General features: G+C 36.4%; 1 protein-coding gene across 1 annotated transcript in view; it reads right to left on the bottom strand.

Annotated features, from left to right (window-relative positions):
- The window catches only part of PolrMT (mitochondrial RNA polymerase), a 395,821-nt gene that overhangs the window by 318,147 nt on the left and 64,719 nt on the right, over positions 1-12,955 (bottom strand). The window contains exons 5-6 of the mRNA XM_090374544.1: positions 12,702-12,857; positions 3,263-3,328 (exon numbers count right to left, since the gene is read on the bottom strand). Coding sequence (XP_090230670.1) covers positions 3,263-3,328; positions 12,702-12,857 — 222 coding nt within the window. The remainder of the gene's footprint in view (positions 1-3,262; positions 3,329-12,701; positions 12,858-12,955) is intronic.

Here is a 12,955-nt window from a genome sequence, read left to right as displayed (position 1 = left end):
CTGCTGGGTATGGTTTTGTTAAGAGAAAGAACTAGAGATACTGATAACTTGAACTCATTCAAACATTTTATTGAAAAAATTAAATTACCACTATTTAAGCTTGTATCAGTAACAACAGATGGAGCTAAAGCAATGACAGGGTATCTTAACGGATTCATCGCATTGTGCCAAAGGGTGATGAATTCCCAGATTTTTTGAGTTACCACTGTATCAACCACCAACAAGTGTTAGCCAGGAAAAGATTAAATACTAAAAGTGTTATGGACATCGCTTTCAAAATCGTGAATTCCATCAGATGACAATCTCTTCAAAGGAGACTTTTCAAAATGCAACTGGATGAAAAAGAACCAGATCTGATTTACATGCAAATGTGAGGTGGTTGAGTCGGAATAAGTTTCTACAGAGATTTCGAAATTTGCTGAATGAAATTTTTAAAAAATTGTTAAATCAAAGGGGAGATGATTATCAGCAGCTACAAGATACAGAGTGGTTGTGTGGTCTGGCTTTTTGGCAGATTTTACCAGTAAATTAAGTGATCTGAATTTGGAATTACAAGGAAAAAATAAAAATGTGGGTGACATGATTAATAGTATTTCTGCATATAAATATTAATTTTTGGCAATGGCTAAGGATCTCAAAGAAAAAAAATTCGACCATTTTGCCAATATGCAAGATCATTTGCAAAAATATCCTGTTTTTGAATTTAACAGTGAGAAATATGTTTCTGAAATTGAGAATGTTGTGGATGATTTTGAAACTAGATTCAGTGATTTTAAAACAATTGAAGCCATTGTTCGATATATTTCTTATCCATTTAATGTCGACTTAGATACGAAACAAATTGCAGAAAAAATCCCTGCGATTTTTCACAGGGAAAAAATATTACTTCAAAATGAAATTATTACATTGAGAAACGATATCTTCCTAAAAGCCAGGTCATCAGAAAAAGAGTTTTGGAAATATGTTTGCCAAGAAAAGTATCCAAATGTAAAAAAATGCAGTGATCTTTTAAATTCCTGTTTTGGTTCCACACATCTATGTGAATGGCCTTTTCGTATTTGAAACAAACAAAGACGAAGAATTGCTGTGTTCTTACGGACTTGCATCTTGCATACAGAAGATTCTTTACGGTTGGCCTTATCACAGTATATCCCCGATTTTGAAAGCTTGGCAGATGACTTGAAGACACAAACTTCGCATAAATTAAAGTTTTAAATACGTATGAATTTAAAATAAGAATTCTGAATTGTATTGAATTTTAAAATTTATAAACAGCATTTTTCAATGTGTTGATTAACTTTTTTAACCTTGTACAATGAAATTTTTGAGATGTCGCGGCACATTTTGAAGGAAAAAAGTAGGTCGCATCACAAATTAAGTTGGCCCCTCCTGATATAGGCATTCAAAAAAGTGTGTTGTGAGGTATTTCATGAGTAAAAATTGTAAAAGTGAATGATTACCAATTGTAATCACTTGAAGTGAATTTTGTTTCTTTGTGCATCATTTCTGCAGAACTAGCTAGATATGTATAACTCATGACTTGCCATACAGATGAACATATGGAGTTCTCAGATAAGATATATCAACATATTAGCCACTTTGTTTTTATAACAGGCCTAATTATTTACACAAACATCTACCCTATGACCTGTTAATTTCATACATGAAAGGAACAGGTGGAAAGCATATTATTATTATCTGATCTTAATTGATAATGAAGCTGCATCAGTTTTGTAAATTTTGTTTAATGAAACTACAGCATATGTTATCTCTACTTGCATAATTTTTTGATATGAGTGTTAATGTGAAAATGAGCAGTAGTTGACTGGAAACTGTGGGTTTTTTTTTTTTTTTTTATGAAAACCCCAAACACAAGAGGTATTAGAACCTATAGTGCTTAGTGCCATGCTTGGGTTGGAGATTAGGAAGATGAAAGAAGGTATTTGTTGAAATTAGACTTGAACTACTGTAGACTGTAATTTTCACGAAATATGTATGAAGGAAGGTTGTTCCAGAAAACGGCAGTTGAATGAATAAACAAGGAAGATGAAAAGTTGGTTCTGTGAGTTTGAAGGCGGACAGTAAGTGGATGTTGGCTGGTGGCGACACGTGTTTGGACTGTTTGGAAAGAGAAAGCGGGAATTATAATGGTGGTGATTAACTTTGCACTTTAAAGTTTCTCTTCACATATAAGTTGTAAATCTTGTGTGCTTTTCAATAAAACTACTGTTACAATAAGAAGCAGCAATGAAAAGCTTAAAATATATTTAAACATTAAAAAAAATCTGTCTGGTCTATCAATTTTGAATTTTTAAAAAATTTTTTTGAATTAAAAATTCAAACTCTGAATATACTTTGTAATAGCTTATAATTGTTGTGCTGCTGGATCAGTGTCATTCATTCTAACTGTTAATTTGGTTAGTAAATGTAGCATATTAATTTCTATCTATTCTTTATAAGCCCCTCTGACCATTTTAAATGCTATGTTCCAAAAACACTGGTTTAAGAGACATGAATAAAGAATAATTATACAACATAGAATGTAGTATAATGTAGTAGAGCTGCTGGAACGAGTACAGAGAAAGGCAATGAGGTTCGCGAGTGGAACAAAGGGTTGGTGTTTCTAAGAAAGGCTTAAGTTCTGCAAATTGCAGCTTCTGGAGACTAGGAACCTGTGAGGTGATCTAATTGAGGTGTATAAGACCTTGAATGGATTGAGCAAGCTCAATGCTAATGGGATTCTTCCTCTTGTGCAGATTACTCACCTGAGAGGACATAAATTCAAACTGAGGAAAGACAATTATAGAATAAATGTGCCGAAATTCGCCTTTAGCCAGAGCGTTGATATCTGGAACAAGCTTCCATACATCTGTTGTAGTGGAGGTCAACAACTTAAATAAGTTCAAGGCAGAACTAGACAAACATTTGGAGTAAATGGATGGGTGAAATGGGAAGGTTTTTTTTTTTTTTTTTGGCTGATGCTATATAAGCTTGCTTTCTTGCATCATATGACTCTACTAATGCTAACATCACATTCTACTAACTTAATTATTAAGAAAGTTTGGAAATTAAGATGAAACCAATACTTCTCAATTAAATATTAATGAAAAATAATCTTTCATTCTTTTTTTTTTCTTTCTTTTTTTTTTTTTTGCTATTTACATATTAGGTCAATCTATGTAACCACACAAGAACTAAGTGTATAATCTAAGGTGGCAGTGGTGGGGAGATGCATTGAATACTATAAAACAAGTCAACAAACCTTAATAATGTGTGCCTGCTGATCTCCAGTAAATCTCAGTGTTGCAATGTCATCCAGACTATAACCCTGCAAAAAGAAATATATCAAAATGACTAATGTTTGCTTTTTTTTAATGCAGGCAAATTAAAATAATGCCTGTTTTTTTATTTTTTTTTAACTGAAATATTCTTTTTAACAAAGATAATCTTTTCATACTGAATTTCCATAAATATGTATTTGTCAATGTTCAGTGTTCTCCATGCAATAATTTTCATTCTCCAAAGTTTGATAATTAAGTTTCAGGTTTCATCCACTATGTGCATGTCAAAAACATGTAGGACCACAATGCAATGCACTGCGGCAGTGACCTACGTGATCTGTGTATTCGAGGGATTTTGTATATCATAAGTCCTTTTACACACTGTTGTTTTATAGTTATTGTATTGTTCAAGGCATTACCACTGTGCTAATGAATTAGTAAAACAAGTGCATGATAATGATGCTTTATCCAGCTCACATAATTTTAACTAGTTTGCAAGATTTCAGGATGGTTGTAAGAGTATCCAACACAGCTTCGAACAGCAGAATAAGTTTGCATAATGCATCTGATCACTGAAGACTCTTTGAATGATCAAAGAGCAATTCAAGTTATCAGTGAAACAATTTGTGCAATTCTAATAGCTCACATAGAGGAACTGCTAGATTCATTCTGCATATCCGAATGACACACAAAAGCTGCTCAGGCTCAAAGCACACAAAGAACACATTCAAGCTGTCGATGCTGCCTTCCTTACTCAATTCATTTAGCAGATGAAAAGGCTGCAATTCTTTGAAATATCTTAAATTTTTTTTTATTCTAACATTAGGTTTTCTTTAACTCAGCACCGGAATTTCTTTTCTTTAACTTGGTGCTGAAATGTTTTTTATTCTAACATTAGGTTTTCTTTAGCTCAGCGCTGAAATTTCTTTTCTTTAACTCAGCGCTGAAATTTTTTTTATTCTAACATTGGGTTTTCTTTAACTCAGCACTGGAACTTAAATGTTAAACCTCAATTTTTAGTGTAAACTAAAAATAAAATTAAAATGTTTTAATGTAATATTTGTCCTCTGTATTTTTCTATCAGCAGGTAGTTAAGACAATGCTGTCTTAGTTTCACTAATTGGCATGCCCTAATGCTGCTTGCCCTGCTGCCCACTTGCCCTTATAAACAGAAGGTGACTGTACAGCCACCCCACCCTCGCCCAAGTGTCTGAACTGTACACAAAAATACCCTGCCCATTTCAATGACTGTTCCCTTTGGAAACAAGAAAAAAAGATTGTTACAAAATTGAACATAATGTAACCTATCATAAGGTCAAAAATATTCTTACCAGTCCCCACCTATGGACAAGCCAATTTATGCTCAGGTAAAAGTGACAAGTATCGGTAATCACTTCTTGAGTCCTGTCTTATATCTCACAAAAAGGATTCTTCTGCCCCTATGCTTGCCTTCAGTGTCACTCGGATTTCTAGACAAGATCAAGTCTCTATTAGAGATTACCCTGACTTCTAATCTTTCTTGGCATAAGCACATCACAAATATTGCTTCTTCTGCATATAAAAAACTGGGTTTTCACTTTTGCTCTTAGCATTAGTTTTTTTTTAAATGGCTACACTGCCCTACTATTAAATATTGTTCCTATATCTGAGGTGGTGTCCCCAAAACACCTCTCTCTGGCTTCTAGACTCCATTTAAAAGAGGGCAGTTAGGTTATTTAATGATCCATCTGTTACAAAGTCTCTCCACTCTCTATTTCTTAGATGTTCTATTTCTGCTGCGTGCCCTTTCTATAGATACTTCCATGGGCACTGTTCTTCTGAATCTGCTTCTAAAATTCCTCCTCTCTCTCTCTCTTCCAAATCAGTCTGAACATGGCAACCAGTGAGCATCCTTTTACTGTCCAACTTCAAATTTACATAACCAACTTCTCTTCTTCCTCATTTATCCCTTCAACTTCCATTTTCTGGAACAACCTCCCTGCATATCTATTCCTGAAAATTATAATCTACAAAAATTCGAGTCTAATGTCAACCAGTATCTTCTTTCATCTTCTTAGCCGTCAAACTATGCACAGTACTAAGTACTATAGGTTCTAATACCTTTCATGTTTGGAGGTTTCATAAAAAAAAAGTAACTGCCCCACCCATTGAATCATTAGCTTAGTGGACAAGGTCAGTATTGGTCATCTATACCAGTTAACTAAATACCAAGTAACCCCAGTAAGGCTCTAAACACACAGATAATCATGACTGGCATGCATTTTACCAGTGTTGGTGTACCAGTATTCTGACCTGTAGAATATTGGTACACCAACCATTCATTATGCAAACCAAACAACATTAGGTAGCACAGATATCAAAGACAAATCAGACCAAGATGACCAGGTTCTAGAACTATTTATCAAAGAGGAGATAGTTGCATGAAAATATATTTCCCAAAAAAGGGGGGAAACCTAAACTGAGTGACACAAAACTTCAGCTCCTTGCAAACAAATGAGGGGTCTCACTAAATCCAGTGGACTGCACAGACTGAATGACAACTGAGATCACAATATGATCCTACTGCCTTTTGCATGCAAGAAACCAACCTAATTCCACATGTTTATCTTACTATAGAATTATATGATACATCAGTGAAACTCTGCCACATGTAATCTAAACTAATCCAGCATATAAAGGAGTAGCAATGTTAATCAGCTCTCAGGTGCCCTCAAAACTGATTATATCAGAGATACAATCAACACCTTCAATCAACATAATCTTTAATTGTTCTCCATGGCAGCTTATTCAGCAGTATTAAGGATTAGGAGGCCTATTTAGAGAGGTCTGGGTTCCTACTAATGACTAGAGGAACTTCTGAAGTCCACTTCAATTGAAGCTATAGTCAGCAAATTTAAGTGGAGGGAATAGGGTTTCTACCACGAGTTATTCTGGGGTTTGTTCAGGCATGCAAATTGGCCAAAAAACCCGTTTTTATAGACAAAACACACATTGACCACTACAGCAGTGTCATATCATGGTTGCATGAGGGGCAGATAGTCTCCTAATCCTAACAAGCTGGATACATGATTATTATTAACTACAGCTCATTATACTTGACCCCCCTAATTAATATATATGCTATGCAGACTTGGAAGACCTAGTGATACTACTTCCTCAGTTCTGCTGCATTCTAGGGGATCTTAATGATCACCATCCTTTATGGAAAAATTATAATCACGATAAATACAGACAAACTTTTTTTCTTTCTTTTTTTTAATTTATCATACTAGCCAGTCCCAGCCAATTTTTTTTGGGAACCATGCCAACTTTCTGTAACATACAGATAGATGGCACATACTCTCTATCTGTAATCTAGAGATAGAGTAACAGTATCATTAGTTATTGTTACTAGTCACATTTTCTTCTCTTTCTAGACAAAGTTACAGGTCTGATCACTTTCCTTCTTTTAACATAACTGAGTAGTCCAAAAGCTGATCAGAAGCACACTCTCCTGAAGTCATCCATGATAGTGCAGTAGTTCAGAAGCACAGCTTCCTGAAGCCAAACATGATGGTGCAGTAGTTCAGCTGAAAAAACTTCTTGACCAACATAACCTGATAACCCTCAATAATGAAGGCCACACGTTTATGCATTTTCCCACAGGATCTAGTTCAGCCACAGACATTTCCTTATTCTTAAGCAATGATATATCCTTTATTTGAATGACTATCCACAGCAATCCATTAGACAGTGATCACTACCCTGTAACTGATGACAACTAAATTGATATCAGCATCTCCCCCACCTTTACAAAATTGCAAAATGTTACTTTTACAAGCAACCAGCTGTAGGTCCAAAAAAAATTCCATAGCTTTAGAGTATAAATCTAATCAAATACTGGCAGCAAATCTAGCAATTCCTAAACAACCACAAAAATCATAACACATCCAAAGATATGGTGGAACAATTAAGAAGTAATGCAATCAGATCTGTAAATCTTTTAAAAAGGAGACTACTATAATAAAATGAACTCAATAACAAAGAACTTACTATAACAAACAGTATCCACAAGTCTAAATGCTGATGATTTCAGTATCTCCTGCTATTCCTTCTAATATGCAAATAGTGGAAAGACAAAGAGCCACCATAAAACTGTTACATGGGCTGAAAACAATGGTTTCTCCCCCACTTTTCCCTTCCCCAAAAACTACTGGGATACACTTTTTTTGAAGGAAATGTAGCCAGAGCTTCAATTGGGCAATGAAGTAATTTCTGTAGTTACTAATGTCCACTTTCTAGGTGTAATACTTAACAAAAAGGCAGAATGCGCTGGTCCCAAAGGAACTAGTAGTTGTTGGTGACTCTATTGTCAGCGAAACGGGGAACATGCTTTGTAAAAAGGATAGGTGGAATAGGACCAGGGTATGTCTGCCAGGGGCAAAGGTTGATGACATTGTAGAGCGGATATCATCTTTTAAGGGCACGAAAGGTGATATAGTTGTACACGTTGGCACTAATGATATTAAGAGTAGGAGACCGGCGGAATTACTTAGCAAGTACAGGTCACTGTTGAAAAAAAGCCGTGAATTAGGGTTGAATTTGAAAGTGTCTGCAATTCTGCCCAGACACGATAGGAGGGAGTATATGATGAGAGCCTTGTCGATCAATTCAGCCCTGGAGGGATTGTGCAAGGCTCAAGGGGTAGAATTTTTTTCAGCCTGGACTGTACTTGTTAACAGGAGAGATTGCTTCTACAGGGATGGGATACACTTAAATAGAAAGGGTGCAAGAATTTTTGCTGATGCTGTCGAGGCAGTGTTAGGTGGGTCGGAAAACTGCTAGTTGGGGGGGGATACAAGGACTAATAGATTAACAGTAGCCACTGGCAGAGGTGGAAGTGATTCTTGCACTGCTTCTATTGAAATGAGCAGAAGCCTGAAAAACAAGATGCAGGATATTTCAGAGACTGCTGGGAGTCATTGCGGTACAAGTAAACACATGGGTTGTGTTAGGGTAGCTAAGAATAGAAACAGGTGCATGTATACCTGCGTGTACACCAATGCTAGGAGTTTGGTAAATAAATTTGATGAATTTGAGGTATTGCTCAAAACATCAAAGGCAGATATTGTTGGGATATCAGAGACGTGGTGTCACACAGATATAAGTAATGCGGAACTGGAATTTGGGGAATACAATGTGTATAGAAAGGATAGACAGGACAGGAGGGGAGGAGGGGTTATGCTATTAATTAAGAAACACATAAAGTCCAAGGAAGTGAAGCCAGTTGACATCGATGGACAGGGCAGTGTCGAGTCAGTTTGGTGTGACATAAGCATAGGGAAATCAAAATTGAGAGTAGGAGTGTGCTATAGGCCTAATGACTCTGATGAGTATAATAAGATATTGTACAAGGAAATAGAGTGGGCCAGTAAATCAGAGAGTCTTATAATGGGGGATTTTAATTTCCCAGATATTGACTGGAATTTGTGGGTTGGTCACTCGCACACTAGCAAGGCTTTTGTGGATTTATTGGATGACTGTTTTCTACATCAGCATGTTCGTGAGGCAACAAGAGGGAGCAATACTCTTGATCTGATTATCAGTAGTGATTCTTCATGCATTAAGAATCTGCAGGTAAATGAACCACTAGGTGGCAGTGATCACAGTGTGTTGAAGTGGGATTTACTCAAGGAGGTAACTACCATCAGAGGTAAAGGGAAGGGTTTTTGTTTTCGTAAAGGCGACTATGATGGTCTGAGACAGTATTTAAATTCTATACAGTGGGACCAACTGATGATGTTACCAACAGCAAACTTAAAATGGGAGGCATTCAAGGAACTAATCTTGGAGGCTACCAGGCTTTACATACCAACTAAGAAATATTGTTCAAGGTTTAGGCCTAAATGGTTGTCAGATGAACTAATGAGACTTGTGGCAGAGAAGAAAAATGCATGGGATACATACAAATTAATGGGTGACATGGAAGCCTATGATAGATATAAGTTGGTCTTTAACCAAGTCACAAAGGAGATTAGGCAGGCAAAGGCAGACTACGAAAAATCCTTGGCAAAGGATGCAAAGAAAAACAGAAAAGAGTTCTTTACATATTTAAACTCAAGAAGGAAAGGGATGAATCAGATTGGTCCACTGGATATTGATGGTTCAACAGTTGAGGATCCTGCTCAGGTGGCTAACAATTTAAACGAGTATTTTGCATCTACATTCACGCATGAGGAGTTATTCAGGAAGGAGAATGATGTAGGTAAAGTAAACATTGGCAGTGAGCTGGATGATTTTGTAATAACTGAGAGGAAAGTGGAGGAGAGATTGTTGAGGATAAACATAAAAAAGGCACCTGGGGTGGATGGGATCTATCCAGTTATATTAAAGGAGGCAGCAAAGGAAGTAAGCAAGCCCCTAGCCATAATTATGAGAGCTTCTTTTGACTCAGGGGAGGTACCCATAGACTGGAGTTGTGCAAATGTAACCCCAATTCACAAAGGAGGATCAAAGGCTGACACAAGTAATTATAGACCTGTTAGTTTAACTTCTGTTCCAGGTAAATTAATGGAGGCACTGGTTAAAGAAGCACTGCAGGATCATCTAGACAAGAATTCAGTTATAGCTCAGACGCAGCATGGTTTTGTTAAGGGCAGGTCTTGCCTGACCAATTTGATTGGATACTATGATGTAGTCACAAAAGAACTGGATGCAGGGAATAACTTTGATATTATATATTTGGATCTTAGAAAGGCTTTTGATACTGTTGCACATGGAAGACTGCTGCACAAATTGGAGCAGTGTGGCATTGGAGGCAAATTGCTGCTATGGATAAGGGGATGGTTGAGTGGCAGAAGACAGAGAGTGGTAATCAATGGACACTGCTCAACGTGGACTAATGTTATTAGTGGAGTTCCTCAGGGTTCAGTGTTGGGTCCGTTGTTGTTTTCGATGTTTATGAATGATATTGATGATGGGATATCAAGTTTAATGTCCAAGTTTGCAGATGATACAAAGGTTGGCAGGGTTGTTAAGGACACTACTGACGCTATGCTGCTGCAACAGGATCTGGAAAGGTTGAACAGATGGGCTGAGAGGTGGCAAATGAAGTTTAACATTGACAAATGTAAAGTACTACATATGGGAAACAGTAACCCCAGAGCAACGTATCAACTCTGCGGTACTACACTGACAGTGGTGGAGAATGAAAAGGACCTGGGGATAATTGTGCAGGCAGATATGAAGTTCTCTGAGCAGTGCAGACGAGCTGCAAGAGTAGCTCATGGTGTCTTGTCAATGATAAAGAGGAATTTTTCTAGCAGGGATAAGGAGGTGATTATTCCCTTGTATAAGGCAATGGTTAGGCCACATCTTGAGTACTGTATACAGGTCTGGAGGCCTCATTTCAGGAAGGATGTGGAGCTTCTGGAACGGGTACAGAGAAGGGCAACAAGATTAGTGAATGGAACAAAGGGTTGCTCTTACGAAGAAAGGCTTAAGTTTTGCAAATTACAGAGTCTGGAGACTAGGCACCGGAGAGGTGATCTGATAGAGGTGTATAAGGCTTTGAATGGTTTGAGCATGCTCAATGCCAATGGGATTCTTCATCTTGCTCAGAATAATCAGCTCAGAGGGCATAAATTCAAATTGAGGAAGGACGGATGTCGGATAGATGTGCGGAAATTTGCCTTTGGCCAGCGGGTGGTTGGTTGGTGGAACCGACTTCCATCACTTGTTGTTGAAGTTGATAGCCTAAATAAATTTAAAGCTCAACTGGACAGGTATTTCGAACGAACGGAGGGGGTGAAATGGGAGTGGTGTGTGTTTTTTTTTTTTTTTTTTTTTTGGCTGATGCTGAATAAGCTTGCTTTCTTGCATCATATGCCTCTACTAATGCTAATTCTAATGCTAAAAACTTACCTTCCTAAAACACAAAACCCTACAAAATTCACTCCAAATCACATCTTAAAAAATTAAATATTTTGAGAGTTAATCAGTTAACTTCCTATCTGCCACAACATAGGAAGTTAACTGATTTTCTCTTGTCCCTATGCTAATAACAATCATAACTAGATTAAGACTCTGTAGCTGTAGTGACCTTATGTCTTATGTAGTTTGATCACATACACTACAGTGCCCTTTCCTTGCACCAGGTGGATATAACCCATTACCAATCCAAAATCTCCAATACATTTACACTGGTAGAGACACTTCTAATAAACTATGTAGCAAAATTTAAGACGGCAACTAAATCACCCAACTTGGAATGTATTTTTCCTCCCAAAATGTGAATCTTTACAGAGTTTACCCATCAGTCAACCCGTAATCTATGATTGCTGAATGGAAGCATTAATAAGTTACAACATTAATAAGCATTAATAAGTTAATGGTTTTAATAAGTTACAACTTTTTGTCTCTTTTACAATTCCTCCTTAGATGTACTGCATACCCCTGTGTGACCTATCATTTTCAAATAAAACTGCATGCATCACTGATGGCCCAGCAATACACTTCCAGATACAGATAGATTCAAAACTGACAGTAGTGTCAGTGCAATTGCAGTTTTAACCAACATCAACATAGCTAAAAACTTCCAAATGAATGTAGTAGCTGTACTGCACAAGTCTCTGTATGATTCACATGGTCCTATTATTTCACAATCTGAATAACCATATTGCAGAGTGTTATTGATTCAGGCTCAATTAACACTATCCAAGTTATACAATGGCAGACAAAGAATGATAGTCCATTACTCGGTCAGAATAATGGGTTATCGTTCTCATTATTATAATTTTCATTCATATTTATTAGTTAATTTTAAAATAATTAAAGTTATCTAAATTAATGAGACAACCTAATACAGTGCAGATTATTTGCTTTACAAATCGATTATTTTTGTATATTTCACAATGTCATTCAGCTCATGCACGTTGAAAAGATTATTTCATTGACTAATAAAAAAGGATACACTATTAAAATGTTTTGTATACTTAATTTTTAATGGCTTAGAATTAATTATGATTATTAAAATGAACTACTGTTTCATTTATTACACTTTATGATTCACTCCCATTTATTTGTCAAAAAATGATGGGAGAGAGAGAGAGAGAGAGAGAGAGAGAGAGAGAGAGAGAGAGAGAGAGAGAGAGAGAGAGAGTTCATAATAAGAGACTTGTCACTAGTTCAGTCCTGAAGAGACTGTGCAAGGCATATGGTATTATGTTAATGATTCACTTCATTCATGTTATACGGCTAACTACAGTAGTTGATCTGGTCTCAACTCAGGAACAAATTATCTAAGAAAGGTGAGAAAAATTACACAACGTGACATATACACTTAAAAAAAAAAAAAAAATAGCAATTCCAATTACAGTATCCAATCACATGTCAATGCAAATGTGTGTATACACACGCACACATTCGTAAAAATAACATTACATTTTGCTCCATATTTTTCAAGATCTGCTTTATTGATTCTGCATCACAAGATGGCTGCCGAACAAGACATTCCAAGTGACTGGCATAGGACTGTAAAGTTGGTGGAAAATTCTTCCTCATATTACATAACATTTCTTTTACTTTTGCCATATTACCCTATTAAAAAAAACAAAAAAATTAAAATTTTACATATCTGAATTCTGTAAACAATGCTCAGATAAGTAAGTCAGGTCAAGTGAATGAGTTTAGAAAAA

The sequence above is a fragment of the Mastigoproctus giganteus genome, chromosome 5 (assembly GCF_048544385.1).
Source record: "Mastigoproctus giganteus isolate SK-2022 chromosome 5, ASM4854438v1, whole genome shotgun sequence".
NCBI classification, from domain to species: Eukaryota; Metazoa; Arthropoda; class Arachnida; order Uropygi; family Thelyphonidae; genus Mastigoproctus; species Mastigoproctus giganteus.
This window is presented reverse-complemented; position numbering and strand designations above follow the sequence as displayed.